Source organism: Panthera leo, chromosome A2 (assembly GCF_018350215.1).
Source record: "Panthera leo isolate Ple1 chromosome A2, P.leo_Ple1_pat1.1, whole genome shotgun sequence".
Classification (NCBI taxonomy): Eukaryota; Metazoa; Chordata; class Mammalia; order Carnivora; family Felidae; genus Panthera; species Panthera leo.
This window is the reverse complement of record NC_056680.1, coordinates 60308400-60335152: the sequence shown is the minus strand read 5'-3', so window position 1 is coordinate 60335152 and position 26753 is coordinate 60308400. Positions and strand designations below refer to the sequence as shown.

At 57.2% G+C, this 26753-nt stretch overlaps 2 protein-coding genes across 5 annotated transcripts; one reads left to right on the top strand and one right to left on the bottom strand.

The window, feature by feature from the left end:
* The first annotated feature begins 8088 nt into the window (after nt 1-8088).
* Nucleotides 8089-15854, top strand: POLD2 (DNA polymerase delta 2, accessory subunit). 4 transcript variants are annotated; one of them, XM_042913064.1, is made up of 11 exons: nt 8089-8221; nt 9740-10012; nt 12600-12721; nt 12898-13021; nt 13302-13416; nt 13574-13772; nt 13978-14058; nt 14221-14378; nt 14598-14725; nt 15152-15253; nt 15614-15854. In XM_042913064.1, the coding sequence occupies exons 2-11, from the start codon at nt 9793-9795 to the stop codon at nt 15772-15774; spliced, it is 1410 nt and encodes a 469-aa protein (XP_042768998.1). In that variant the 5' UTR covers nt 8089-8221; nt 9740-9792; the 3' UTR covers nt 15775-15854. The 4 variants fall into 4 exon arrangements, with proteins under 4 accessions (XP_042768998.1, XP_042768988.1, XP_042768979.1 ...); XM_042913054.1 differs by lacking the exon at nt 8089-8221 and adding an exon at nt 8609-8638; XM_042913045.1 differs by lacking the exon at nt 8089-8221 and adding an exon at nt 8654-8764.
* A 73-nt stretch (nt 15855-15927) lies between these two features.
* AEBP1 (AE binding protein 1) lies at nt 15928-25635 on the bottom strand. The gene is made up of 21 exons (XM_042913033.1): nt 25247-25635; nt 23297-23641; nt 22728-22787; nt 22530-22601; nt 22232-22366; nt 22066-22143; nt 21364-21441; nt 21028-21111; nt 20865-20918; nt 20103-20212; nt 19884-20023; nt 19568-19652; nt 19326-19470; nt 19137-19222; nt 18732-18855; nt 18293-18489; nt 17992-18171; nt 17471-17822; nt 17248-17387; nt 17014-17113; nt 15928-16794 (listed from the first exon to the last, which is right to left on the bottom strand). Exons 1-21 carry the CDS (start codon nt 25497-25499, stop codon nt 16154-16156), a joined length of 3459 nt encoding a protein of 1152 aa, XP_042768967.1. The 5' UTR covers nt 25500-25635; the 3' UTR covers nt 15928-16153.
* Between the last annotated feature and the right edge of the window lie 1118 nt (nt 25636-26753).

The window sequence follows — 26753 nt, the reverse complement described above, 5'->3', positions numbered from 1 at the left end:
CATCCAAAGAAATTTAATACTGATCCTTCAAAGACTTTTCCAAAAATAAAAGGGAAGAGAACACTTCACATCTCATTTGAGGCCAGTATTACCCTGATACCAAAACTATACAAAGACATCACAAGAAAATAAAACAACAAATATCTCTTATAAAGAGGAATGCAAAACTCTTCAAGGAAACACTAGCAAACAGAATCCAGCAACATATAAAAAGAATTATACATCATGTCTGAGTGGGACCATTAAAATAAAAAAAGTCTGCTCTGTGACAGATACTGTCAAGAGAATGAAAAGACAAGCCACAATAATGGGAGAAAATACTTGCAAAAGGTATCTGATAAAAGGCTGTTATCCAAAATATACAAAGAATTTTTAAAACTAAAAATAAGAAAAACAATCCAATTTAAAAATGGACCAGAGGCGTAGCAATTTCTTACTTGACACATCCCCAAAGGCAAGGGAATTAAAAGCAAAAATGAACTACTGGGACCTTATGAAGATAAAAAGCTTCTGCACAGCAAAGGAAACAACCAACAAAACTAAAAGGAAACCAATGGAATGGGAAAAGATATTTGCAAATGACATATCGGACAAAGGGCTAGTATCCAAAATCTATAAAGAGCTCACCAAACTCCATACCCGAAAAACAAATAGCCCAGTGAAGAAATGGGCAGAAAACATGAATAGATACTTCTCTAAAGAAGACATCCGGATGGCCAACAGGCACATGAAAAGATGCTCAACGTCGCTCCTCATCAGGGAAATACAAATCAAAACCACACTCAGATATCACCTCATGCCAGTCAGAGTGGCCAAAATGAACAAATCAGGAGACTATAGATGCTGGGGAGGATGTGGAGAAACGGGAACCCTCTTGCACTGTTGGTGGGAAAGCAAATTCGTGCAGCCACTCTGGAAAACAGTGTGGAGATTCCTCAAAAAATTAAAAATAGACCTACCCTATGACCCAGCAATAGCACTGCTAGGAATTTACCCAAGTGATACAGGAGTACTGATGCATAGGGGCACTTGTAACCCAATGTTTATAGTAGCACTCTCAACAATAGCCAAATTATGGAAAGAGCCTAAATGTCCATCAACTGATGAATGGATAAAGAAATTCTGGTTTATATACACAATGGAGTACTACGTGGCAATGAGAAAGAATGAAATATGGCCCTTTGTAGCAACGTGGATGGAACTGGAGAGTGTTATGCTAAGTGAAATAAGCCATACAGAGAAAGACAGATACCATATGGTTTCACTCTTATGTGGATCCTGAGAAACTTAACAGAAACCCATGGGGGAGGGGAAGGAAAAAAAAAAACCAAGAGGTTAGAGTGGAAGAGAGCCAAAGCCTAAGAGACTCTTAAAAACTGAGAACAAACTGCGGGTTGATGGGGGGTGGGAGGGAAGGGAGGGTGGGTGATGGGTATTGAGGAGGGCACCTTTTGGGATGAGCACTGGGTGTTGTATGGAAACCAATTTGACAATACACTTCATATATTGAAAAAAATAATAAATAAAAATAATAAAAAATAAAACTATTAAGAGTTACAAAAGGGGCCACAAAGCATTAAACCCCTAGCATGGGCACTTAAAAAAAAAAATGGGCCAGAGATTTTGACACCTCACCAGAAAAGATATACTGATGGCAAATAAGCATGTGAGATGTTCCACAACGTTTCATCAGGGAAATGCAAATTATAACAACAATGACACCACTACACCCCTATTCAAATGGCTAAAATCTGGAACACTGACAACACCCAGTGCTGGTGAGGATGTGGAGCAACATTGCTGGTGGGAATGCAAAATGAAGCTGCCATTGTGGAATGTAGTTTGGCAATTTACTACCACGTTAAATACTCTTATCATACATTCCAGCAATTATGCTCCTGGGTATTCACCCAAAGAAGTTGAAAACTCACATACACACAGAAACCTGTATACAGATGTTTATAGCTGCTTTACTCATAATTCCCCAAATGGAGAGGCCACCAAGATGTACTCCAGTAGGTAGATGAATAAATGAACTGTGGTCCATCCAGACAGTGGAATATCATTCAGTGCTAAAAAGAAATGAACTGTCAAACCATGAAGACCTGGAGGAAATTGAAATATGCATCACTAAGTGAAAAAAGCCAGTCTGAAGATGCTGCATACTTTGATTCCAACCTGTGATGTTCTGGAAAGCACACAACTATGGAGACAGTAAAAACAAAAAACAAAAAACAAACCAGCGATTGGTTAGGGTGAAGGGAATGGATGACTGGCAGGACACAGAGGATTTTTAGGGAAGTGTCTGTACAAATCTATAGTGGTAGGTACATGTCATGATACATTTGTCCAAACCCATGGAATATACGACACTCAGAGTGAGCCTGGATGTCCACTCTGGACTCTGGGTGACGATGATGTGTCAGTGCAGGTTCATCAGTTGTAGCCAATGTTCCATCTGGTGGGGATGTTGACAATGGGAGAGGATAATCATGGGTGGGGACAGGGGGCACTTGGGAAATCCCTGTACCTTTCACTTAACTTTGCTGGGAATCTAAAGCTGCCCTAAAAATAAAGTCTGTGTTTAAAATGTACAATAACTGAAGTGAAAAATTCACTAGAAGCGTTCAAAAGTAGGCTTCAGCAAACCTGAAGACAGGATGGTTGAAATCATCAAGACTGAGAAACAAAGAATGAACAATGAAGAAGTGTGAACAGAGCCTGATGGCCTGTGGGACATGGTCAAGTTGACCAACGCACACATTGTGAGAGATCCAGAAGAAAGACAGAGAGGGGCAGAGAGACTATTTGAAGAAATAATGCCCCCAAACTCCCCACATTTGACTAAAGACATGAATACAAACATCCAAGAAGCTCAACAAACTCCAAGTAGGAAACATTCAGAGAGCCACACAGAGACACATTACAGTCAAGCTGCTGAAAGTCAAAGACAAAGAGAAAATCTTAAAAGCAGCAAGAGAGACAGAAGTGATTCATCACATGCAAGGGTGTCCTCAAAAAGAATGTCAGCAGATTTCTCATCAGAAACCTTGGAGGCCAGAAGGCAGTAGGTTCATAGATTCATACACTAAAAGAAAAAAAAAAAACCTGTCAGTTGAGAATCCTATATCTGGAAAACTGTCCTTCACAAATGAGGGGGAAATGAAGAAATTCCCAGATAAGCAAAAGCTGAGAGAGTTCATCACACGAGACCTGTCCTACAGGAGACACTCAAGGAAGTCCTGCAGGCAGAGATGAAAAGACTCTAGGCAGTAACTCAAAGCCAAATGAAGAAGTAAATTTCCGGTAAAGATAAATACATGGACAATTATAAAAGCTAGTGTGAAATAACAAGATGTACATGTCAGGTTCTGCTTCTGTCTGCTGATACAGAGCTCCTAGAACTCTTGTAATTTCCTAAGTAATGAGAGCACTGGGCACATCTTTTTTTTTTAATATTCAGTCTCTGGTGCCAGTTCCTGACACAGAGCTCTTAAATCTCATGGGACTTCCTGGGTGAAAGGAATGTCTTTTGCTCTAATGGGTGATTCTGAGTGGGCTCCTGGATGGCTTTAGGAGGGCTGCTCACCAGAAACATGAAGCCACGACTAAGAGCTTGGAGTGCTCAGCCTTGCCCCGCAAATCCTCTGGGAAGCAGAGAGGGGCTGGACAGTGAGCCAATGACTGATCTTGACGACATGATAAAGTCCCTACAGTACAGGGTTCCCAGAGCTCCAGGGAACATCCATGTTCCGGGAAGGTGACACAGTCCGGCTTCACAGAGGCAGGGGCTCTTATGCTCACGATCTCTTCTGACATCACTCTGTATATCCCTTCATTTGGCTCTTCATCAGTCTCCCTTGCCATATCCTTTTATATAATAAAATGGTAAATATAAGTGTTTCCCTGAGGTCTATGAGCCATTATAGCAAATTATTCAACCCAAAGTTCAGGGTTGTGAGAAGCCTGATTTATAACCCACTGGTCAGAAGTGTAAGTTACACCTTGAACTTGAGATTGGCATCTGAAGTGGGGACAGTCTTGTGGGTGTGAGCCCTTACTTGTGGGATCTGACAGTAACTCCAGGAAGACGATGTCAGAATTGAAGTGAACTAGAGGAGACTCAGCTGGCATCACAGAGAATTGCTTAACGTGTGGAAAACCCACACATCTTATGTCAGAAGTACTGTGAGTGTGTGCTGAAAGAGAAACCACAGAGGAGCGTGTCTTTCCAACTCAGCTAGTGTTATGGTAATATTGCTTTGTAACTCCATCAAATGGTTCATAAATCCACCAAGTGGGATTTATTTCTGAAATGTAAGAATGGTTAGCCATACCACAACGGATCACTGTAACAGACCGCATTAACAGAGATTTTCTTAACTGATGCAGAAAAAGTACTTGACAAAATTTAACATCCTTTCATGATAAGAAAAAAACCCCACTCAACAAACTAAGAATAGAAGGAAAGTACCTTAGGTAATAAAATACAGATACGAAAAACCCACAGCTAAAATCAAACTCAATTATAAACGACTTAAAGCTTTTCCTCTAAAATCAAGAAGAAGGGGTGCCTGAGTGGCTCAGTAGGTTAAGTGTCCGACTTTGGATCAGGTCATGATCTCGCAGTTCATGGGTTTGAGCCCCACGTGGGGCTCCATGCTGCCGGTGCAGAGCCTGCTTGGGATTCTCTCTCCCCCTCTCTCTCTGCCCCTCCCCCACTCAAACTTTCTCTCTCAAATAAACTTAAAAAATAATAAAAAAGATAAAGATAAAAACCATTTACATAGTATCAAAAGAACAAAACACTTAGGAATTAGCATAACCAAGAATGTGACACACTTGTACATTGGACACTAAAATACATTGCTGAAAACAGCCAAGGACATACTCTCTTAGCCTTAGCACCATCTTCTTGGAAACCTCTGCGTCATGAAAGCCAAGTGGAGGAAGAAGCGAATGCGCAGGCTTAAGTGTAAAAGATGAGGCGGGGCACCTGGGTAGCCCCATCAGTTGGGTATCTGACTCTTGATTTCTTCAGCTCAGGTCATGACCTCACGGTTTGTGGGTTAGAGCCCCACATCGGGCTCTGCACTGACAGCATGGAGCCTGCTTGGGATTCTGTGTCTCCCTCTGCTCCTCCCCCATTTGCTCTCTATCTCAAAAATAAACATTAAGAAAGAAAGAAAGAAAGAAAGAAAGAAAGAAAGAAAGAAAGAAAGAAAGAAAGAAAGAAAGAGAAAGAAAGAAAGAAAGAGAAAGAAAGAAAGAAAGAAAGAAAGAAAGAAAGAAAGAAAGAAAGAAAGAAACATGAGGCAGAGGTCCAAGTAAACCACTAGTTTGTGCACCCACAGAAGCCGCAGGAGCAGAAACAAGGAAAGCCAGAGGCCAGGGATGCTGGTACGAATTGTTGGACTGCATGCCTACTTTCTAGAAATTGATTCAATGGCTCTAGAACATCCATCATCATCTGATTGCAATGACACAGCACAAGCCTTGCTCATACCAAAACAGTCCCTTTTAGTCCTTTGCCCTGGACCTGTGACTTTCAGAACTAACTCTGTTTCCACTTGTGGCTGAATGTAACATGTGTACAACAAATCATCTCTTCTGCTGTCTTAGCTGAAGAAAAACAAGACAAACTAAAGACATAACTGGAAAGACATTCCATGTTCATGTATTAGAAGATTTCGTATTGTTAAGGTGTATTACTCAAAGTGATCTACAGATTAAATGCAATCTCTATCAAAACCCCAATGATATTTTTTGCAGAAATGGAAAAACCCTTTCTGAGATCCATATGGAATCTCAAGGGACCCCAAATAGCCAAACAATCCTGAAAAAGAACACAGTGGGAGGACTCACACTCTGATTTCAAAGCCTACAACAAAGCTACAATAATCAAAACAGTGTGGTACTGGCATAAACAGACGGATAGACCAGTGAAACAGCCCAGAAATAAACCTTTGCATGCGTGGTCAAATGATTTCTGACAAGGATGCCAAGGCCATTCAATGAGAAAAGGACAGTGTTTTCAACACATGGCATTGGGGAAACTGGATATGTACATGCAAAAAGTGAAGTTGAACCCTTACCTAAAATCATATATAAAAATTAATCCTACACAGATCAAATACGTAAGCCTAAGAGCTACAACTATAAAACTCTTAGAAGAAACCATAGGGGGAAAGCTTCATGACACTGGATTTGGCAATGACTTCTTGGCTATGACACCAAAGGCACAGGTGATGAAAAAAATAACAGAGTGCATACACTCAGTGTCACTAATCATTAGGGAAATGTAAATAAAAACTACACTGAGACGCAACCTCACACCGATTAGGATGGCTACCATCAAAAAACCAGAGGGGCATCTGTGTGGCTCAGCTGGTTAGGCGTCCAACTTCAGCTCAGGTCATGAATTCGCAGTTCATGGCTTCAAGCCCCGCACTGGGCTCTGTGCTGACAGCTCAGAGCCTGGAGCCTGCTTCCAATTCTGTGTCTCCCTCTCTCTCTGCCTCTAAAAAAGGCTCGTGCTCTGTCTCTGTCTCTAAAAAAAGATAAACATTTAAAAATTTTTAAAAAAAGGAGTTCGCGTTAAAAAACCAGAAAAGAACAAGTGTTGGCCAGGATGTGGAGAAACTGAAAAACCTTGTGTACTGTAGGTGGGAATGCACAGTGGTGCAACAGCTGTGGAAAACTGTGTGTGTGTGTAGGGGGAGGTCCTCAAAAAACTAAACATGGAAGGGGCGCCTGGGTGGTTCAGTTGGTTAAGCGACCGACTTCAGCTCAGGTCATGATCTCACAGCTTGTGAGTTTGGGCCCCGTGTCGGGCTCTTTGCTGACAGCTTGGAGCCTGAAACCTGCTTTAAGATTCTTGGTCTCCCTCTCTCTCTGCCCCTCCCTCACTGATGCTTTGTTTCTCTCTTAAAAAAAAAGAAAATTAAACATGGAATTACCATTTGATCCAGCAATTGCACTTGTAGATAAGCAGCATTATTCATGGTAGTCACAAGATGAAAACGAGCCAAATGTCAATTGACGAACTGAATGGATGCACAAAAGGTGGTTTGTACCCACAAAGTATTATTGGCCCATAAAAAAGAAAGAAATTCTGACACGTTACAATATGGAGGTATCTTAAAGATGTACCCCTTAAATACATGATAAGCCAGATACAAAGAGACAAATACTTATGATTCCACTTGTATGAGGTACCCTAGAAGAGGCTCATTCATAGAGACAGACAGCAAATTGGAATTAATGGAGACGGGGGGGGGGGGGGGGGGGGGGGGGAGGGAGTGGGGGATTACTGTGTTAAGGGGACAGAGATTCAGTTTGGGATAATGAAACGGATCCAGAGATGGGTGGTGGTGATGGCTGCACAACACTGTGAATATATTTAATGCCCCTGAACTAGACACTTCACAGCGGGTGAAACGGTATTTTTCCAGAATAAAAAACTGCACATAAAAACACGCGAGTGCACATCACAGAAGACCCCTTCCCTGCACCGCAGGCGCAACCACCCAGCCCCGGCTTTCCGGGGACACTCTATCAGGCTCTGAGGGGCCCACTCCCAAAGGCGCAGCTTCTGTCGAGCCTTCCGCTCCCTGAGCCCTTTTATGTATCTACACATTTAAGAACATCTTTGGTTTCACGTCCAAAGAGCCCTAAGTGGAGAGAACAAACCGGGGTTCGCTTTCTGTTGCAAAGTAAGAACTTAGCAATTGCCAGCCGTGGTCCAGCTGCTACGTGGCATCGGTGGGCCGCAGGTCTGCGCCCGAGCTCGGGGCAGCAAGGAGCACAATTCTCTAAACGTTTCACGGATGCCGCACAAACACGTCCCCACCGTCGGGAGCCCGCCCCACCCCCCACGACCGACGGCACCGGCCCTGGGCCCCCGCCGCCTTCCCCGGGCTGTGACAGCATGCGATGCAGCAGCAAGTGTGAGGGACCTCCTGCAGCCGGAGCTCTGGGGTGTCACCCGCCCTCACGACCCCCGTTGTCCTGGAGACCGGACCGGCACCGGAAGCGGCGCGCAGGGAATGACGCTCAGTGCGTGCGACCGGCCCCGTGGCTGCGCGTGCGAAGGAGGGAGCGAGCTCCGCGGCCAGGGCGCCCTGGCTCCGGGCCTCGGTGCCGTGTAGGGGAGAGCACCCCGCAGCATGCGCGGCGCCGGGACAGCTGAGGGCGGGTGCAGGATGAAGGAGAGTTCAGTGTACGCTGGGCCACGGCCTGTCCGCTTCCCTAACACTAACCCTAGCCCGAAGCGCTCCTCCTCTGTTCCGGACCGCAATCCCCAGCTCTGCTCTCCGCCCGCGGACCTCAGGCACAGGCCTCGAGACACGCGGACGCTCGGGTCTGGCAGCACCCATGGCCCGCGTAGTCCGGGAAACGCGGGGCGCGACCAGAGGCGGGGCGCTCGCGGATTGGCGGGCCCCACGGTGATGGACGGAACGGGCGGGTTGGTGATTGGTAGAGGCGTCAGGGGCGGGGCGCGCGAGCCCAGGGAGGTGGGCGGGCCCCGAGGTGATAGACGGAGCGGGCAGCTTGGTGATTGGCTGGAGGCAGCACGTGGAGAGGGGCGGGGTGGTGCGCGCGGATTGGCGGGAGGTGGCCGGCAGCGCGCGGCTTGGTGAGTGAGGTCCCGCGTCCCCCGGCCCGCGTGGCGGCGGCGGCGGCGGGGCCGGGGTTCCGAGTCCGCGCGTGGCGGAGGCTGGGCGGCTTCTCTCAGGGTCCCTGCTGCATTCGACAAGCTGAGGTTAGAGCGCAGGCCAGGACTCCTTCCAGGGCTGCGGCCCCGCTCAGCTCGTTTGGGCCGGAAGTCAGTCCGATTCCGCCCCGGCCCAGAGCCGTGCGGTACAAGCAGGGTACGGGCACCTAGCGGCTGCCCTGAAACCATGCACGAAAAAGGAGGGACCGAAGGCCGTCCCATGTGCACTGTCCGACGGTTTGCACCGGGCTCGTGGTTCAGAGCGCGGCTCGGTGCAGCCCGGGCTGCTGCCGGGAGGCGGGGTCGGGGCTCCGTGCGGTTTGGGCGTCCACGGGAGGCGGGGTCGGGGCTCCGTTCGGTTTGGGCGGCCGCCGGGAGGCGGGGTCGGGGCTCAGTAAACAGTAAAATGGGAGAAATAGAAGTGCCAAGGGACGGTTGCAGTTGGAGAGGGTGAGCGTTAGCAAAGACAGGGAGAGCAGGGTATGGGGAGCCAGCGAGTCTGCACCTGTAGGCAGTGGAGGGAGAAGAGCTGGGGCAGATGTCAGTAGAGACTTGGGGTTTTAGTCACTGAAACGGAGGGCCTTTTGAGCAAAGGAATGACCGATTAATATTTTGTTTTGTTTAAAATAGGCTTATTATTTTATGGTAGACTTATATGATAATGAGACTGCCCTCATGCCCTGAGATGGGGCAGGTGCGGGGGAGCAAGATGGGGGCGGATGGCAGGTAGAATTGGGACGCCGCTAGTTGTCTAGGTGGAGGTGCGAGGCCAGCAGTGGATACCTGGGGCAGGTTTGGAGAGCTCTGGGTGGGAGAAGCATTTCCGAGCTCTCCTTTCTGGATGAGGATTCCAAGGCACACTTTGGTATCCAGCACAGCTGACTTCCAGGTGCCATCCTGAACCATGTGTGGGGAGAGCCGCAGCTCTCCCCTCCTCTCCTAGTACCCATGGGTGCAATGGAGACACACCAGGAAAGCCATGGAGTGGGCAGGGGTTGCAGGGACACGTCTGTGTGTTCACAGTGACTGCCTCCTCCTTGGCGTGAGCACCAGGTCTGGACGCATCCAGCGCGGCCATGTTCTCTGAGCAGGCTGCCCAGAGGGCCCATACTCTGCTCTCCCCGCCGTCAGCCAGCAATGCCACCTTCGCCCGCGTGCCTGTGTCCACATACACCAACTCCTCGCAGCCCTTCCGGCTGGGGGAGCGCAGCTTCAGCCGGCAGTATGCCCACATTTATGCCACCCGCCTCATCCAAATGAGGCCCTTCCTGGTGAGCCGGGCCAAACAGCACTGGGGTAAGTGATGAATTCGGGGAAGTGCTTCCTCCCCACCAGCCCAGAGGGTCCCTGGAGTTTTCAGAAATGTCTTATGAGGGACCTGGTAGAGCTGGAACCTTCTTCAGTTTATCCCACTTCTCAGTTATCTTGGGAGTGTAAACCTCTTTGTGCCTCAGTTTCTTCTTCAGGTAGTCATGAGGATTAGCTTAGGAATTGCTAGGTTTAGAGTGAGGTTTAGTTCCAAGGCTGGGTGAGATGGGGCTGAGCTCTGGTGTAGCTGTGATGATTTCACTGGTGTAAGCGTACGTTTTTCCTTTTCTTGAGCTCAGATTGTGTGTCCATGCTGTGGCTAGCAAGGGGCTCAGTGTGGCAGGCCAGCCACCAGGCACTGGGAGCCAGGGTGTCCGTGAAGACACCCACCGCCTCTCTAGGGGGCTTCCTGTGTGCTCGCTGATGTCTGTCTGTCTGCTTCTCCTCTGCACCTTCCGTGTTGGTTGGGCATGAGTCTCCTGGCCCTGGGGCTCTCCTGTCTTTCCTAATCAAAGGGCCTGGGCAAGGCACATCTTTTCTTTTTTCCCCACTTCTTCTGTGTTCTCTCCTGCAGGACCCCCACCTTTGACTTTTGCTGCCTCACTCCATTCTTCTGTTTATAAGAGTGGCTTTCCATATAGTTTTCAACTCCTCTGTTACGTTTTTAAACTGGAATGTTCATAGGTGGGACTGTGTCTTACTCATTTTCCTTGCCCCCAGCACTGGACTCGGTGGTCCCAGCTCTGGCTGCACACTGGAAGCAGCAGGAAGGCTGTGGGGGACAGAGGCACCTGTCCCGTCCCACCCCACTGAGCCGACGGCATCGCCTCTGGTTTCATTATAGGCACGAGAACTAGACCATCACACCTGCCAAGGATGTTTTCTGTTGTCTCTGTTGCAGGCACGAGTGCTGTCACCTTTCCTCTCTTCACATGATGAGGGGCTCCTTCCTCTGGCTCCCAGTGGCCTTTTCCTCGCTTCCCTTGCAGCTTCCTCCATTCTCCTCGGTTTCTGTGTCACTGCTATCATTCTGGTACCACACCTGTCTTGCAGTCACCATTCCTGCTAACAAAGCTGCCCAGTGACAGAAAACAGCTGTCCTACTCTGCCCACAGATGGGTCAGTAGTTCAGACAGCGGCCATGGTGAATGGGGCCTTGGCTGGGGTTGAAGCTGGCTTCTCCCAGAATGCGTCCCTGCGCGTGGATTCCGCGTGTCGCCAGGCTTTCCGACCAGACTTCAGCCTGTCCCGGGACTTGTCTGTCTCTCTTGAGTTTCCTGACCACGCTGAACCCCTTCTCAGTGTTGGCATCGCCTCTGCCTGGCACGCTCTTTCCCCATCTTTCCTCGTGACCTCAGCTTACTGTCCTGTGCTTTGAGAGGCCACAGCAGCCCTCAGGGCTTTCTTGTTCCCTTTGCCTTGGCTCCCGCTGGTTTGGAAGCTTGCGGAGGGTGAGGACAGGCCTTGGTGTTCACTCTTGGTGCTGGTGCCTGGCCCAGTGCCCACATGCTGTCCAGCTGGACAGCTGTCCTGCCCTCGACACAGGGCTGTGTGGCTCTACCAGGTGCTCAGCTGCGCACGTTGGACCCCAGCTGTGTACCCTTGGACGTGTCACTCAATCTCCCTGTGCCTCCGTTTCCTCAGCTGTGTGTTGGGGCAGTAACATCTACTCCGGCGTGTTGTCAGCGTGGAGAAGTTCCACTCGCTGCTCGGCACGGCCCCCCCCAGGGCTGAGCGAGGGCCCCGCAGACAGGCTTTGGGGGTACGTTTCCATGCCATTTCTGTCTGGTGCTGGTGCTCTCCTCTTGTTTTGAACTACCCACCTCCACTCCCTGGGATGTAGATCTGTGGAATGTTCTTGGTTACTCCAGGGCAGAAGGGGCTCAGGAAGAGGTTGGTCCAGCATACACAGGACCCCATCTGGTCCGGACACCACTTCCCCAGGCTCAGGGTCTCTCCTGACAAACCCACAGGCCTCCTGGGACTTGCATTCCCTCTCTCCTGCCCGCGAGTCTGGCCGACTGTGCCTCTCTGATGTTTTTAGGGCAGGGCTGCGCAGAGAGTTGGCATGCTTCCTCCTCAGAGCCAGTGTCACAGTTAGGTATAAATGATGTAAGACTGTTGGTTCCCTATTGCATTTTGCTGCAGCAGATGACAAAGCCACAAACTGAGCAGCTTAGGACAACAGAAATGTGATCTCAGTTCTGGAGGCCAGGAGTGTGACATCAGGTGTTGGCAGGGTCACGCCCTCCAGAGGCTCTTAGGGAGGACCCTTCCTTGCCTCTTCCAGTCCCTCGTGGCTGCCTGGGCCTCCCAGTCTCTGCCTCCGTCTTCATGGTGCCTCCTTGGCACGTCTGCCTTTCTTATAAGGACACGGGATCCAGGGACCTAACCATATCCCGGATCCTTCTGTCCCGGGACCGAGTCTACTAGTTTTGGGGGTCCTTGCCCCCGAAGGTCTCTTTCTTCTCCAGAGCCCAGGCCCGTGGGCTGCACGGCTCCGTGAGGCCTGTTGCAGTGCCCCAGGGTGGGCTGGGAGGGCTGCGTGGTCTGAGCTCATGCCCGTCACACTCAGGTGCTGGAGTCCAAATAAAGAAGCTGTGTGAGCTACAGCCCGGGGAGAAGTGCTGTGTGGTGGGGACCCTGTTCAAGGCCATGCCGCTCCAGCCATCCATCCTGCGGGAGATCAGCGAAGAGGTGAGCCACCTGGCTGATGCATGCCTCCCCTGGGACACGTCCTATGGGCGCCCGTGGGACCTCCTGCCATGGTCCCAGGGAATCGGGGGTCGGGGTCTCCGTGCCATCTCACTTGTGGGGCGCAGGAGCCTTGGTGGCCTCCAGCCCCAAAACTACCTCCCGTCTCCGAATTCCAGCACAACCTGCTCCCCCAGCCCCCACGGAGCAAATACATCCATCCGGACGACGAGCTGGTCTTGGAAGATGAACTGCAGCGCATCAAACTGGAAGGCACCATTGATGTGTGCAAGCTGGTCACAGGTAGGGGCGGGAGGGGTGGCCTGTGCACACAGGTGCTGGCGCGTTCCTGCCTCCCTGGAGCGCTGGGTTCAGGGTCAGACAGTGGGTGAGGCCTGAGGGGGGCGCCAGTGTTCCTGCCTCCACCCAGAGGCTGTGACCCTGGGAAGCACACTCGGTCCCAAGTCCTAGGTGATCATTTGCCAGCGCGGCACAGGAGAACTGGCCAGTTTTGCATTGTGAGTGACTGGAAGGAAGTGGTTCTTGGGCTTCCCTCCTGGAGGCTGACAGCACTGCTCTGCAGGGACGGTCCTGGCCGTGCTCGGCTCCGTGAGAGACACTGGGAAGTTTCTGGTGGAGGACCACTGCTTTGCAGAGCTTGCTCCTCAGGAGCCCGCACCCTGCCTTGACACAGACAGGTGAGGAGCAGGTGCACAGGGGCCCGGCTGGTGGTCCCGGGAAATCACAGGTGCCGGGCTGCATGTCCCCCGCTCACCGGTGATGGCGGCCAGGGTGGGTGCAGAGTGGGGACACCTGCCATCTGGGCACCCACGAGGACCCCAACTTCTCCCGCAGGTTTGTGCTGCTGGTGTCTGGCCTGGGCCTGGGTGGAGGTGGGGGCGAGAGCCTGCTGGGCACCCAGCTGCTGGTGGATGTGGTGACCGGGCAGCTGGGGGACGAGGGGGAGCAGTGCAGTGCCGCGCACGTGTCCCGGGTCATCCTGGCTGGGAACCTCCTGAGCCACAACACCCAGAGCAGAGACTCCATCAACAAGGTACAGTGCCTGCCTGCCTGCATTCAAGCTCCTCCTTCCCCCGGGAGAGTTGGGGTCCAGGGCCTCACATGTCTGGTGGGACGTGCCCTGCGGTGATGCCAGGACCTCTGCTCAGGCCCCACTCTGAGGCCATGGGAGCCCGTGGTGCAGACCCTAACCACACCCGGCAGCAGGGGCCTCACAGCCTATTGACTCGTATCCCCAGGCCAAGTACTTAACCAAGAAAACCCAGGCAGCCAGCGTGGAGGCCGTCAAGATGCTGGATGAGATCCTCCTGCAACTGAGTGTGAGTGAGCTGGGGGCCAGCTGGGTGATGACATTGGGGTCTCTGAGGCTGCAGCTGGGCACCGGAAGGCGGGCCGGGGGAGGGGTGGGTGAGATCTGGAGGGGCCACATATGGAGGGCGCCGGGCCTTACAAAGCTCCCCTGACCCTCCCTATGCCTTCAGGCCTCGGTACCTGTGGATGTGATGCCGGGAGAATTTGACCCAACCAACTACACACTCCCCCAGCAGCCCCTGCACCCCTGCATGTTCCCGCTGGCCACTGCCTACTCCACCCTCCAGCTGGTCACCAACCCCTACCAGGCCACCATTGATGGAGTCAGGTAGCCACTTGCGGCCACACCCCGGCTGAGCACTGGCCTCTTGCCTCGGTGGCACTGGGAGGGGAGGGTTGGGTCCAGGGCTGCAGTGGGCCAGGACCTAGTGTCTTTGTCAAAGTTGGCCTGGGACAGCAGCCATGAGAATGCAGGGGGAGCTCTGGGCCCTGTGGGGGTACAGCTGCTGGCCCCCAGGGTGAGGATCAGCTGAGCCTTGCCTTGCAGATTCCTAGGGACATCAGGACAGAATGTGAGCGACATTTTCCGGTACAGCAGCATGGAGGACCACCTGGAGATACTGGAGTGGACGCTGCGTATCCGTCACATCAGCCCCACGGCCCCTGACACGCTAGGTAATGGGGTCAAGGGCCAAGAGGGTCCCAATGGGGGGGCCTGTGTGCTTGGAGGGTGGGCATCATTTGTACCCAGCAATCCTGCCTTGACCTATCTAAGGAAAAGTCCAGATGCTTGGCCCTCGTTCCGGAAGGTACTCTGGAGCTTTCCCTCAGGGCTGAAGGCCACTGGGAGCATATCAGGAGTTTGGGCTGGTCAGAGCCTCGCACGCTGCCACAGAGCCGCCCAGGAGGGCAAAGGTGGCAGGCACGTTCACCTGTCCCCAGGCTCATGTGGCAATGTCTGGACCCTAGCAGGCAGGGCTGCTACCAGCATAGCCTGAGTGTGTGTGAGCGGGTGGGCTGTGGTGCTCGGTGAGGAGGACCCCACCCTGGCCGTGTGTGGTGCCGAGCCCAGAAGCCGCAACCACTGTGGGCCTTCCCCAGGTTGCTACCCCTTCTACAAGACAGACCCATTCATCTTTCCCGAGTGTCCTCATGTCTACTTTTGTGGGAACACCCCCAGCTTTGGCTCTAAAATCTTCCGAGGTAAGTCCTTTCTTCTGGGGGCCTCAGGCCTGGGCTGTCATGAGAGGGCAGGGCTCGCAGAAAAGGCCGCACCGGAGTCCCCAGGCCCCGTGGGGTTAGGCAGCCTGCCCGGTGGCCCACTGGCTGAGTGGGGGCTGAAACGGCCCACACGTGTGCAGTGGTGTTCACGCTCACCCCGGTCAGCATGGCTTTAGCCTCTGACCGTCCTGCTGTCTTGGGCCCTTGCATCTGGCCAGAAGGAGCTTCTGTGGCCAGCACTCCCATGGTGCTGATGGGGAACTCCTATTTGCTTCTGGTGACTTCCCTTGGAGGCCAGGCCCACCCAGAACCTGAGGGGGCGCCTGTGTGGCTTCTCTGCAGGCCCAGAGGACCAGAGGGTGCTGCTGGTGGCTGTCCCTGACTTCAGCAGCACGCAGACCGCCTGTCTCGTGAATCTGCGCAGCCTGGCCTGCCAGCCCATCAGCTTCTCAGGCTTCGGAGCTGAGGAGGAGGACCTGGGGGGCCTGGGTCTGGACCCCTGACTCACAGAGACCCCGGCCACCCTTTCCCCACAGTGTTGGCACCACAGCAGGGGGTGCTTTGTAATAAAAGCCTGACCTTGTGCTGGCGTTGAGCTCCTGCAGACCTGGCCCCTGGCCAACATACCCCCCTCCTCCCCTCCCCAGCAACACGTGTGCTGTGAGCTTGCTTTATTGGTGTGGTCGGGCAGGTGGCTGACAAGTGTGCCCCACCCCCCGCCCCGCCGTGCCTGTTGTGTCTGAGGCTGGCAGGCCGGGCAGGAGCACCTCCCAGACCCGGGCTCTGAGATCTCACGCCCGACTGGGCCCCCTCCTGGCCAAGCCCACGCCGATGGCTGGGGCTCCTGTGGTGGCGAGGGCTTGGATGTGGGCCGACCTGTGCTCAGAAGTCCCCAAAGTTCACTGTGTAGGTCTCGGCTGTGGTGAATGGGAAATCTGGACCCATGACTGTCTCCTCCTCCTCCTCCAACTCGTCCACTTCCATCTCCTCCTCCTCCTGGGGCCCCAGCTCTGTCCCAAACTCCGTCACCACCTCCGTGTAGGTCTCCGTCTCCGTTTCCGACTCCTCCCAGCCCGCTGTGGTGGTCTCGGGTGGAAAGTGCCAGGGCCCCGGGCTGGAGCTGGGGGCAGGTGAAGGGCTGAAGGTGGGGGAGGGGGTGGGGGGCAGCGTGGTGACTGGTGTCGGCGCCGCGAGTGTGGTGGGGCCCGCGGTGGCGTTGAGGCGCCGGAGCCGCATCTGTTCGCGCATGCGCAGCCGGTACTGCAAGCGGCGGCGCTGCAGACGCCGCTGCTGGGGTGTCATGGGGCGCGACGGATCAATGTGCGGGATGGGCCGGTTCCCGTTCATGGCCATGATCTCCCGGATGCGCTTCCAGTTGGAGCGGGCCAGGATGAAGTTGCACTGGGTGGCCCCAATATCATAGTCCACGTTGCAGGTCTTGGCGCTCGGGGTGTAGCCCTCCGCGTGAGCCGTCACACGGTACTCACCCGGATTCAGGATGCGCCAGTAATCGCCACCGCCCGCTGCACAGGGAGGACGGGTTCTGCTGCCCTGGACTCTCCCGTACCCCCAGCCTCCAGCCCTCCTCTCTGAGATGCCCCCCCCCCCCCCCAAACTCCTGGCCCTCCCTATGCCCAGGGTAGACCCTCCGGTGGGGACACGGGGGATCAGGGCTCTGCCGGGCGTTGCCTCGCCACTACCACATGGATCTGCTTGCCCGTACCCGCATGCAGACAAGGTACCTGTCTTCACACCGTGGTTGATGCCACTCACGGAGATGGTGGCATTGGCGATGGGGATGCCCTGCTCGTCCGTCACAACCCCCTTAATGCCACGGTGAACCTGCAGGAGGAGGCAAGTGTGGACATGCATGCCAAGGCCCCACCCATTCCAGCGGCTCCCCTGTCCGGTCCCTGCCCCTCTGGACAGGGCTCCCCCGCGACCCCCACCCAGCCCACATGCTGCCGCGCCCCCACCTGCTCCATGAAGGTGAGCAGGGCCTCTTTGTTGTTCTCCCACTCCCGGGGCAGCTCACTCTCGTGAGGGAACTTGTCACAGCCCAGGTAGATGGAGAGCTCCAGGCAGTTGGTGTGCAGGTAGCTGAAGTCATTGATAGCTGCGCCAGGGGCAGACATGGAACCGCAGTCAGCCCCGCGCCCTGCCACGTCCCCCGCCTCTGCCCCTCCCAGGCTAACTTACTCCCAGACCGGGGGTTCCACTTGGCCCCGTTGACGATGCCCATGCCACTGGTGTAGTCCTGTGCTTGACAGCCTCCCCGGTAGGGCTCGGTCATGGTGAGGTGGGCAGAGGCATAGGAGATGGCCAGCCAGCGGAAGATGGCGTGGTCTGGGGTCTCCTGGGCCTCAGACACCTCATCCTCATCTTCTCCCCGGGCGGCTGCCATGGCCGCGGCCAGCAGCTGCTCTTGAGTGGGTGTTCGGGCCATGTCGTAGGGGTAGGACACAAGCCGCTCCCCGCCGTTCAAGTTCGCCCCCAGCACGAAGGGGTTCTTCTCCATCCACGCAATGATGGCCCGGACCTCTGTGGACACCTGGGGGTGGCCAGGGCGTGCATCTGAGCTGTAGCCTCTATTACCCTCCCTGCCAGTACTCATGCCCCCTCTGTCCCCCCAGGCTTGTGCTGGCTCGGTCACCCACCAGCCCACCCCTCAAGTCCACAGCTCAGGACCCCAGGGTCCGGGCTGCTCCCCCAGGCCTTACCGTGGCGTCTGGGGAGAGGTAGCGTTCAGGAATGGGCAGGTTATTGTTGGGGACCCGGTAGGGGACCCATTTCCTCTCCTCTGCTCCCCAGAGCACAGAGTTGAGATCTGGGAAGTCTTCGTAGATGTCAAAGCCCTCCTCAGTCCACAGCCCCATCGCCCAGTTCCCAAACTCAGAGCCCTGGAGGAACCGGTGGGTGTGGTGTCATCCGGCCCCGCCCAGCTCTCCCACCCCGCCCCGCCCCGCTGCCCCACCCGCCCACACAGCTTCTGGCCCCCACCGCCCCGCCCCACCCACCTACCATCTGTGCTGCCACCTCGTAGCCATCAGGGTTCAGTGAGGGCACCAGGTGGATGCGTGTGTCCTGCACCAGACTGCGCACGCGGGGATTCCCGTCTCGGTACTCGCGGCAGAGGTACTGCATGAGGAGCAGCAGCAGCTCGCGGCCCAGCACCTCGTTGCCATGGATCCCGGCCGTGTATCGGAACTCGGGCTCCCCTGCAAGGGCAGGAGCCTCAGCAACCACCGGGCCTCCTGACGCCCCGGGGAATCTGAGGAAGGACCCAGACTGGCTCACTCCCAGTAGGATGGGGGCAGATGATGCTTGTTGGCCCTGGCAAGGCACACTGGGACCCCAGAGAGGCTCCAAAGACAGGCAGAGGCCCAGCTGCAGTGCCAGAGCCTCGCCTCGAATCCCTGCCAGGGAGGGCCAGGCCTCCAGGGGTCCACAGGGCCCTCACCCAGCTCGTGATCCCCAGGGTTGTCCGAGATCTCCATGGCATAGATCTTGAGCCCGCGTGAGCTCTTCCCCAAGCTGTATGTGCGGGTGATAGTGGGGCACTCCTCGTTCACCACCTTCATCAGCTGGGCTCGGGAGAGAACACGGAGTTACGAAGCCCCCCACCCACCTCCCGTGGAAGCGGTCCAGGCTGTGGGAGGGCCAGGCCTCTCCACCATCCTGGTCTGCACGGTGGGGAAAGCCTCTGTGGTAGGAGTGGCCCCTGAAGGCAACCCCAGCCCCTCTCTGGTCCTAGTGCCAGAGGGAGGGGCCCCCAACTGAGCACCGGCTGGCGGCCCTCTCAGGGGGGCGTGTCCGGGATGGGAGCACTGGACACAAGCTCTGAGCCAGGGAACAAGCACCCCACCTGCCGCATGTCCTTGTAGCTGTGGTGCCGGAAGTCCAGGTTGTCAGTGGTCACGACCTCATTCTGTGTATAGTAGCTGTGGACAGCTGTGGGGGAGGTGGGGGGGACAGGCAGGGTCCTGAGCTGTGCCAGCCAGCCCCCAGGTGGCCCCAGCCGCCCCTCTGAGCCCTGCCGGCCCCCTGCACTCACGGGACATAGGACACCCCAGCACCTCCAGGCGCATGCACAGGCTGCCATTCCAGGTGAGTGGGTAGACGCGGATGAAGCGGGCCACCACTGGCTCTGGGAGCTCGCTCAGCACAGGTGTGTCCTTGTCCACGTTCCCATGGAAGGTCTGGGGAGAGGCTGACCTCAGAGTAGCCCCCCACCCCTGCCAAGAGCCCACCCTCAGCCCAGATGGTGGGCGCAGAGCTGACAGCTTGGGTGCGCACCATTTCTTCATAGCCGTTGGTGTACATCGTCCACGTCTGGCTGTCGTTGCTGAAGCCCACGAAGAAGGACGTCACAAAGTCGTCACTGGGGAGCAGATGGCGGTCAGAGCAAGGCTGCCTTCCCTGCCCCAGGTCCCGGGCACTCAGGAGCCGAAGCCCCTTCTTCCGGACCTGAGAACTTAAGAGCTAGCAGGACTGTATGGTGCTTGAGCTGGCCCTGGGAGTGGCTCCCCTGCCCACTACGTGCCACGGAGGGGTGATTGGGGACAGGGCCCCTAAATGGCCCCCTGGAATGTCCCATCCACCCCTCACGTACTGGATGCTGGAGTCACGGCCCTGGGTGATGACACCTGTGAACTTGGTGGTCCTTCTGGTGTCCACCTCGATCCACTGGGTCTGAGCGTCATCCTCAGCACACCACGCCCCGTCATAGTAATCGTCCTCGGTGGCACCGGCCTGTTGGGGGCAGTGGGGAGAATGAGCGGTTGCAAGAGCCCCGCGCCCAGCCGCAAGATGGGCCCATCCCAACACCCACCTGAATGTTGAGCCGGCCGCGCTGGGCCCCCAGGCCGTGGCGCAGCATGGAGGAGGCCCGGATCTGGTTGTCCTCAATGCGGTGGGACTCCATCCCGATGGGGGGACACTCTGGGGACATAGCACCCGAAGAATGGTGGCCCACTGGCTTGGTCACTCCCTCCACCAAACCCAGAACAAGGAGCCCAGAGCCCACCCCCCTTACATCAGGAGACGCCAGTCAGGGCGGCTCCACCTCAACATGTGCTTCCCCTGCTGGGACTCGGCTTCCTCATCTGGAGCGTGGGCAGATGATGCCAGCTCCAAAGGGCCATGGGCTCACATGAAACCACAGGCAACAGCCACCCCAGAGCTCAGCCACTCACAGGCATCATCCATATCAGGACCTTGTGGTGTGAGTTCTGTCCCCTAGGCTTCATCCCAGGGCAGAGACACTCCAGCACCTCTCCCTCCCTTCTGGGCCCCAAGAATTTAAGAGCAAGAAAGAGTTCTGGAGACCTGAAGCACCATCAGGAAATCCAGGTTTGCGACCCACATGTGGCTTTGGGTCTTTTGCCCCCACCTCCTTTACCCTGCTGCCGCTGTGGGGACCCCAGCCCCCATACCCACCTCTCAGCACCCTCACACAGCCCCAGCCACCCCACATACCCTCCAGTTCACACACCCATCTGCAGCCCCCTCCACACCCCAGCCCCCAACCCCCAACCCCCACTCATTCCCCAGCCCCCCACATCCATCTGCAGCCTCCGGGCCCCTCACTCACTGACTCTTTCTGTTGGAGCCCACTCTTCCTCCAGCTCCTCACCCTTCCGGGGTCCTGGAGGCAACAAAGGGAGGAAGTGGGGCAGAGGATCCTGGAGCCTCAGGAATCCACTTGCTCTCCCACAGGGATCCCAGCTGTATGGGTCCAGCCCCCGGGCACACACCTTTGTGGTCCTTGCCCTTCTCCATGGCCCATTTGTCATCTGTCTCCTCCTCCTTGGGGCCACCTCCCTCCTTTTTGGGTTTCTCTGAATGGTGGAAGGTGGAAGAAGCCTGTCATCTTAGCCCCAGGCTTCAGGGGGCATGGATGTGGGGGTGAGGGCAGGGGGCTGGGGTCAGACCTGCACTGGGGGCAGGGAGCTGGGGTGGGGGGCAGGCCTGCACCGGGGGCAGGGGGCTGGGGTGGGGGGCAGGCCTGCACCGGGGGCAGGGGGCAGGCGTGGGGGGCAGGCCTGCACTGGGCGTTGGGCTGGCGGTGGGAACAGCTTGTTTCCACTCACTCAGCTTCTCTTTCTCTTCATCTGTGTCCAGCTCAGTGTCGGGTTTCCTGGGTCTGGGAGGCCCGAAGTAATAGTCCACTGTGGGGAGGGAGAGCCTTGCTGAGGTGGCCCAGATGCTGCCCCAGGGCCCCCACTGTGAGCCAGAGACTGGACAGGATGGAGGGCGAGGTGAGGAAGTGGGATCGGGGTGGGCCTTTAGACAGAGATGAGGAGGGAGGGGCTCCTGAGGGGAGGCCAGCTAGTCACAGACAGAATGGGCAAGACCCTGGGAAGTCACCAGCCTGGCCTGGGAGGGCCTGGCCTGGGGAAAGGCAGGCCAGGCTGGGCAGGGGGTGGGACACACGCAGGACGGGCCTCAAGTAACACCTGACACCTGTGGCCAGGAGGGGGCAGACTTGAGTGAGAGCTGAGCTGGGGCCAAGAGATTGTTGGGGACCCTGGGGGCAGGTCAAGGGTGGGGACAGACTCAGGCCCCCATAGAAGGGGATGCAGGAGGGAGAGAAAGGTGCTGGCCTCAGCCCACAGGATAGGAGCACAGGACAGAGAGGGAAACCCCGGGGGGCCTGGAGGCACCAGCCCAAGGGAGGAGAGCAGACTGGGCTGCGAGCCCAAGTGGGCATGGAGGGGAGGGGTGGCAGGGCATTGGGGATGCATCTCCCACTGAGCTACTGGAACCAGGGGTGTGGCAGGCAGGGCACTCACTGTCGTCATAGTGGGGGATCACGTAACCATCCCCATAGTCAGGAGGCAGCGGGGGCGGCAGAGGCTTCAGAGGAGGCTCTGTGGAGGTGGGAGGCAGGGGTGGGTCCGGAGCCCTCTCCCTCTGTGCCTGGCACCCTTCCCTCCCCCCCAGCTGCCCCCATCCTACCGATCCTCTCCGTGGGGGCCTCGAGCCCCGGCCCAGCTGGCTCAGCCTTCTCCTCAGGGCGCTCAGGCCAGAGCCGCTCGGGCCTCCTCCTGCTTGGGGGTGGCCGGGGCTGCTTCTGGCGCCGGATGTACTCAACTGAGGGGGAGGGTGGGCTCTGAGCCAGTCCAACTCCTCCCCCCCCACCGCCCCAGACAGCAGTGGGGCCGGGAGGGCAGGGCCCCAGGTGAACCGACCACCGGTGGTGGGTCCCCAGGCCAGGGGTCACAGTCCAGATGGGGGCAGAGGGGGGCCTACTCACAATCCTCATAGTCCTCCCTCTCTATCTGGTCATTGTAGTCCAATGTGGGCGGCTCGGTCTCCTCCTCCAGCTCTGTGGGAAATGCTCATGGGTGCCTTGTTGAAGACACTCACAGATGCCCCTGCCCGGGCCCATCCTGGAAACCCAGCCGGCCAAGGCAATTGGTTCCCCAGAGCCAAGTGAGTATCTCCCACTCACCAGACTGGCGATCCAAATCCATTTCTCCCGGACCTGGCCAAGGACTTGGGAGGGCCCCTTCTGCAACAGAAACCCCAGAGGCAGGTGGATGGGAAGCCTGCCCTGAGCCCTCGCTGTGCATGGAGCCAGACCTGGGTCCTGCCGACAGTGCCCGACGCCTGACATGGCTCCCAGGAGGCCTGGGCCGCTCTGGATTTGGCCACCCTGATGGCGCCCCCACAGTCAGAGAGCTGGAGGGCTTTCCAGGAAGCCCAGGCCCTGCTGTCTGGTCTAACAACATGCAGGAGGATGGCTCCGGTGGGGCTCAGGGGACATATACCAGGACAGTAGATGGCAAAGCCCGGCCATGAGGCTGCCAAGCACCCCCTACTGGGCCGGGGTGAGGGGTGACCGCTGCACCGAGGGGGCTCCCACCCAATTGCTACGTTCATGACAATGACGAGGCTCCAGAGCCCACCCTGTCCAAGTGGCCCTTGGGATCTGCAGGAAGCCGAGCCCAGGGAACCCCCCCACCTCCCAGTAGCCTGGGAGGTCAAAGCCCCACAACCCCAGGAGGGGCCCACACACACCTCCCTCCTGGGGCAGCATCTCAGGGCTGGAGCTGGGAGGCAGGGGCAATGGCCACCATGGGGTTTCTTCTGAGGGGATCGGGGTGGGGGGCCTCTTCCCGGCCAAGGGCTTCTTGGTGGCCTTGGGTGGCTTCTCCTTGGGCTTTTTGGTGGCCTTGGGTGGCTTCTCCTTGGGCTTCTTGGTGGCCTTGGGTGGCTTCTCCTTGGGCTTCTTGGTGGCCTTGGGTGGCTTCTCCTTGGGCTTCTTGGGTGGCCTGAGGGGCCCCTCCAGGGGCTGCTTGGCCGACTTGGGGCCTTTGGCTTTTTTCCCTTTCTTCCCTTTGTCTTTGGCCTTTTCCAGAGGTGCTGTCGTAAATGCAGATTGAGGTCAAATCAACGGAGTCCTCACTCTATGCCCCACATGGCTGCCCCAAGGTGCCCACAACCTACGCACATGGCCTCCTTTGGTCCTGATTCTTGGACTGGGAAACTGAGAGATTAAGTCACTTGGCCTCATGGAGGAGCTGGGATTGGAACCCATGCCTAACGTCTGCAAGTCTCTGCTGCCAACACCGTATCTTGGCCCAGGACACAGGCCCTCACCCTCCCACCTGCCAAACTCAACAGAGGACCCTCATCATCCTCTTCTCCCCCACATGTCCAGTCAGCTGGCCAGGGAGCGTTACACTGTGCCGGGCACGGAAGGGGCAGAGACATGACTCAGCCACCCAGGCCTGGGGGGTGGCCCGGCCTAAAGGGGGAGGAGGTCTTATCCCCGCCAGCTGTCACATGCACTGGAAGACATGGGTCTGGAGCCTCCCTGAAGCTCCCTGCAGGGGCAAGAAAAGCTTCAGAGAAAAGGGCCACTCATGTCCCTTCAAGAAGTAAGGGGTCTGGGGTAGGTAGGGGGTCCTGGGGCCACACAGAGGACGGACGGACTGGCAGGCACTGTAGCTGCTCACCCATCTCAGAGTCTGTGGAGGAAGTGGGAGCAGGGCAGGGGGCTGTCTGTGCGAATCCCCCAGCCCCCCAGTAAATGCTGTGCAGGACTTAATGGGGGACAGTGGCCACAAGGCCTAAACACAGAAACATTTACAAAATGCACACAGTCAGGAGAAATGGGGCCGCCACAGTGGCATCCCAGAGGCCAGGACAGCGAGTCTGGAATGTGAAGTAGAGGTGGGGGGAGGCCATGTCCTAGGACCCGCCCCCCAAGGGGAGGGGAAGGAGCCAGGAAAGATCTAGAAGGAGACCCAGGGGAGGGGCAGCTGACCTCGGGAATGATGGACGGTACCCTCGAGTCTTCTGGGAGAGGGAGATCAACAGGACCCTTGCCCCCCCAAGAAAGCCACCATAAACAGCTGAGATTTATTGACAGTGGATTATGTAAGAGGCCCCTGGGCTGGCCGCCCCGGTAATACACCACCTCGTCTAAGTCACACGGCCACGGAAACCACTCTGCCCGCTGCTCCCGGCTGCCTTGTGGGGAGGGGTCTTCACAGCCCCTCACCTGCCTCTGTGTTCCCGGAAGGGGAGGCCTCCCAAGGAAAGTCTGAGGCTGGGACTCTGGTGGAGGCGCGGGCATGGCCAGGGTGTGCCACAAACAGGCCTGCCTAGGGCATTAGGGCAGTTCACAGGACAGGTCTGGGGAGGGGGCAGCAATGTCCCCAGGGGGCTCAATCCTCGCCCCTCTGGGGGCTGGCGGTGTGAGACCCTGACGACCCAAACCACTGGGCAGCAGAGCTGCGGGAGGTGCCTCCATGCGCAAAGGGCCACAAGCCAGCACTGACCTCTGCCTGGCACCGGGTCCCGCCAGACATCTGGGCTCTCTCCTGCCTTCCAGAGCCCTTGCTCACGCCGGGCAGGCTGGACAGCTGCCAAAGCCCTGCCATTCTCACCTGAGGTGCAGGGCGCCCCAAGGCCCCCCATCACTCTGTGGGCCTCCCCCAGGCGCGCCCCCGGGGGTCTTACCCTCTTTGGCCGCCCCCGGGGGCTCCCCCGGCTTGCCCCCCGACTGGGCTTTGCGGACGCGCGGTGTGGGCTCCGGGGGCGGTGGGGCCTCCATGTCGTCCTCCCGGGTCTCGGCCTCCAGCTCCGACAGGAAGCCCTCGAGGAACTCCTCGATCTCGTCGTCGGTCAGCACCGTCTGCGGGCGCCCCCCGGGGCACAGCGCCAGCAGCGCCAGGAGGCAGCCGAGCAGGGGCGCCCCGCGCACGGCCGCCATGGCCGGGGCTCGCGTGGGGGCCGGGGGCGCGGGGGACTCCGGGGTGGTCGGGGGCCTCCAAGGAACTGCCGGCGGCTGGGAGCTCCGGCCCCGCGTGGCGCGCTCCCGCGCGGACCGCCTCTCCAAAGCTCCAGTGGCGGCCGGGGCGGGGGCGCCGGGGCTTCCGGAGCCGGCTCCCCCCACCCCTGGGGAAGGAGGAGGAGGAGGAGGAGGAGCCGGGCGTGGACTGAGGGGCTGCGGAGGAGGGCGGGGGGTTGGCGGCGAGCTGTCCCGGCGCCGCGCGCCTGGCACTTTCCGAAGCGGTAACTGGGGCCGCCTCCGTCAGGGGCCTGAGGCCTGCGCCTAGGAAGGAGGGCCTGGGGTGGGGGTGGGGGGCGGTGGAGGGAGGTCCCGAGGGCGCAGGTCCGAGGGGTCCGATGCCCGCCCCTCACCCCCGCCCTCGCCAGAACCGGCTGGGACCTGGAGGCGAGAAACCGGCACCCGGCCTGCCTGCCCGGAGGGGTCCGGAGCCCTGACGGCAGAGCCCAGCCGCGGCGTCTGGCCTCCGAGATCGTCCCCTCCCCCGTCCCCCGCCCCAATCTCAGGGCGAGCCCACCCTTCCCTCTCTCTGGAGGCTTGGCCCGCAGCTCTGCCAACTGTCACAGCTTTCTTTCAGACGGCTAACTTCCCGGGTGCATGGGCCCTGTGCTGGTTCGCGGGGAGGGATGGTGCTTCGGGGCCTCACTCTGGTGGGAGGCAGGTGCAGAAGTGCCCTGGGTGCCCTCCAACTGCTTTGCTGGAGTAGGGGGTCTCCAGGCAACGCCCCTCCCCCAGCTCCTGGCCCAGGAGGGCAAGTTTGAGAGGGGGCAGTCCTTTCCATTTTATTAAAGTGTGTGTATAATTCCCAGGAATGGGGCTCAGCAGTCCCACAGTGATTTCCGTACAAGGTCAAGGGTTTCTTGCCCACGCCTACCTCCTGGTGGCCTGGGGATCACTTAGGTCCCAGCAGTCCACTTATCTGGCCTCTCCTGAAAATGGTGCAGCTGCAGGTTAAGCCAGATCAGATTGAGGGATGATTTTAGGGGCAGTGCCTGTGAACCCAGCTCCATGTGGAAGATGTGGGGGCCACGAAGGCAAAGTGAACCAGATTCCACCCCTGAAGAGCCAGCTGGGGGAGAGGACGTGTGCCTTCAACCCAATCCAACCCAACCAAGCTGTGTGCTGGGATATGCCGTGGGAACAGTCCCTCGGCACTGATGGGGGGGCACTAATGGC

Excerpts from the sequence above, each read along its gene's own strand:
- POLD2 (XM_042913064.1), top strand. The coding sequence starts at position 9,793 with ATGTTCTCTGAGCAGGCTGCCCAGAGGGCCCATACTCTGCTCTCCCCG. Across the intron at positions 12,722-12,897 it reads TGCGGGAGATCAGCGAAGAG|CACAACCTGCTCCCCCAGCC; the intron begins GTGAGCCACCTG and ends TCCGAATTCCAG. Across the intron at positions 14,379-14,597 it reads GCCACCATTGATGGAGTCAG|ATTCCTAGGGACATCAGGAC; the intron begins GTAGCCACTTGC and ends CTTGCCTTGCAG.
- AEBP1 (XM_042913033.1), bottom strand. The coding sequence starts at position 25,499 with ATGGCGGCCGTGCGCGGGGCGCCCCTGCTCGGCTGCCTCCTGGCGCTG. Across the intron at positions 20,213-20,864 it reads GGCTCCAACAGAAAGAGTCA|AGTGTCCCCCCATCGGGATG; the intron begins GTGAGTGAGGGG and ends CTATGTCCCCAG. Across the intron at positions 19,471-19,567 it reads CCAACGGCTATGAAGAAATG|ACCTTCCATGGGAACGTGGA; the intron begins GTGCGCACCCAA and ends GCCTCTCCCCAG.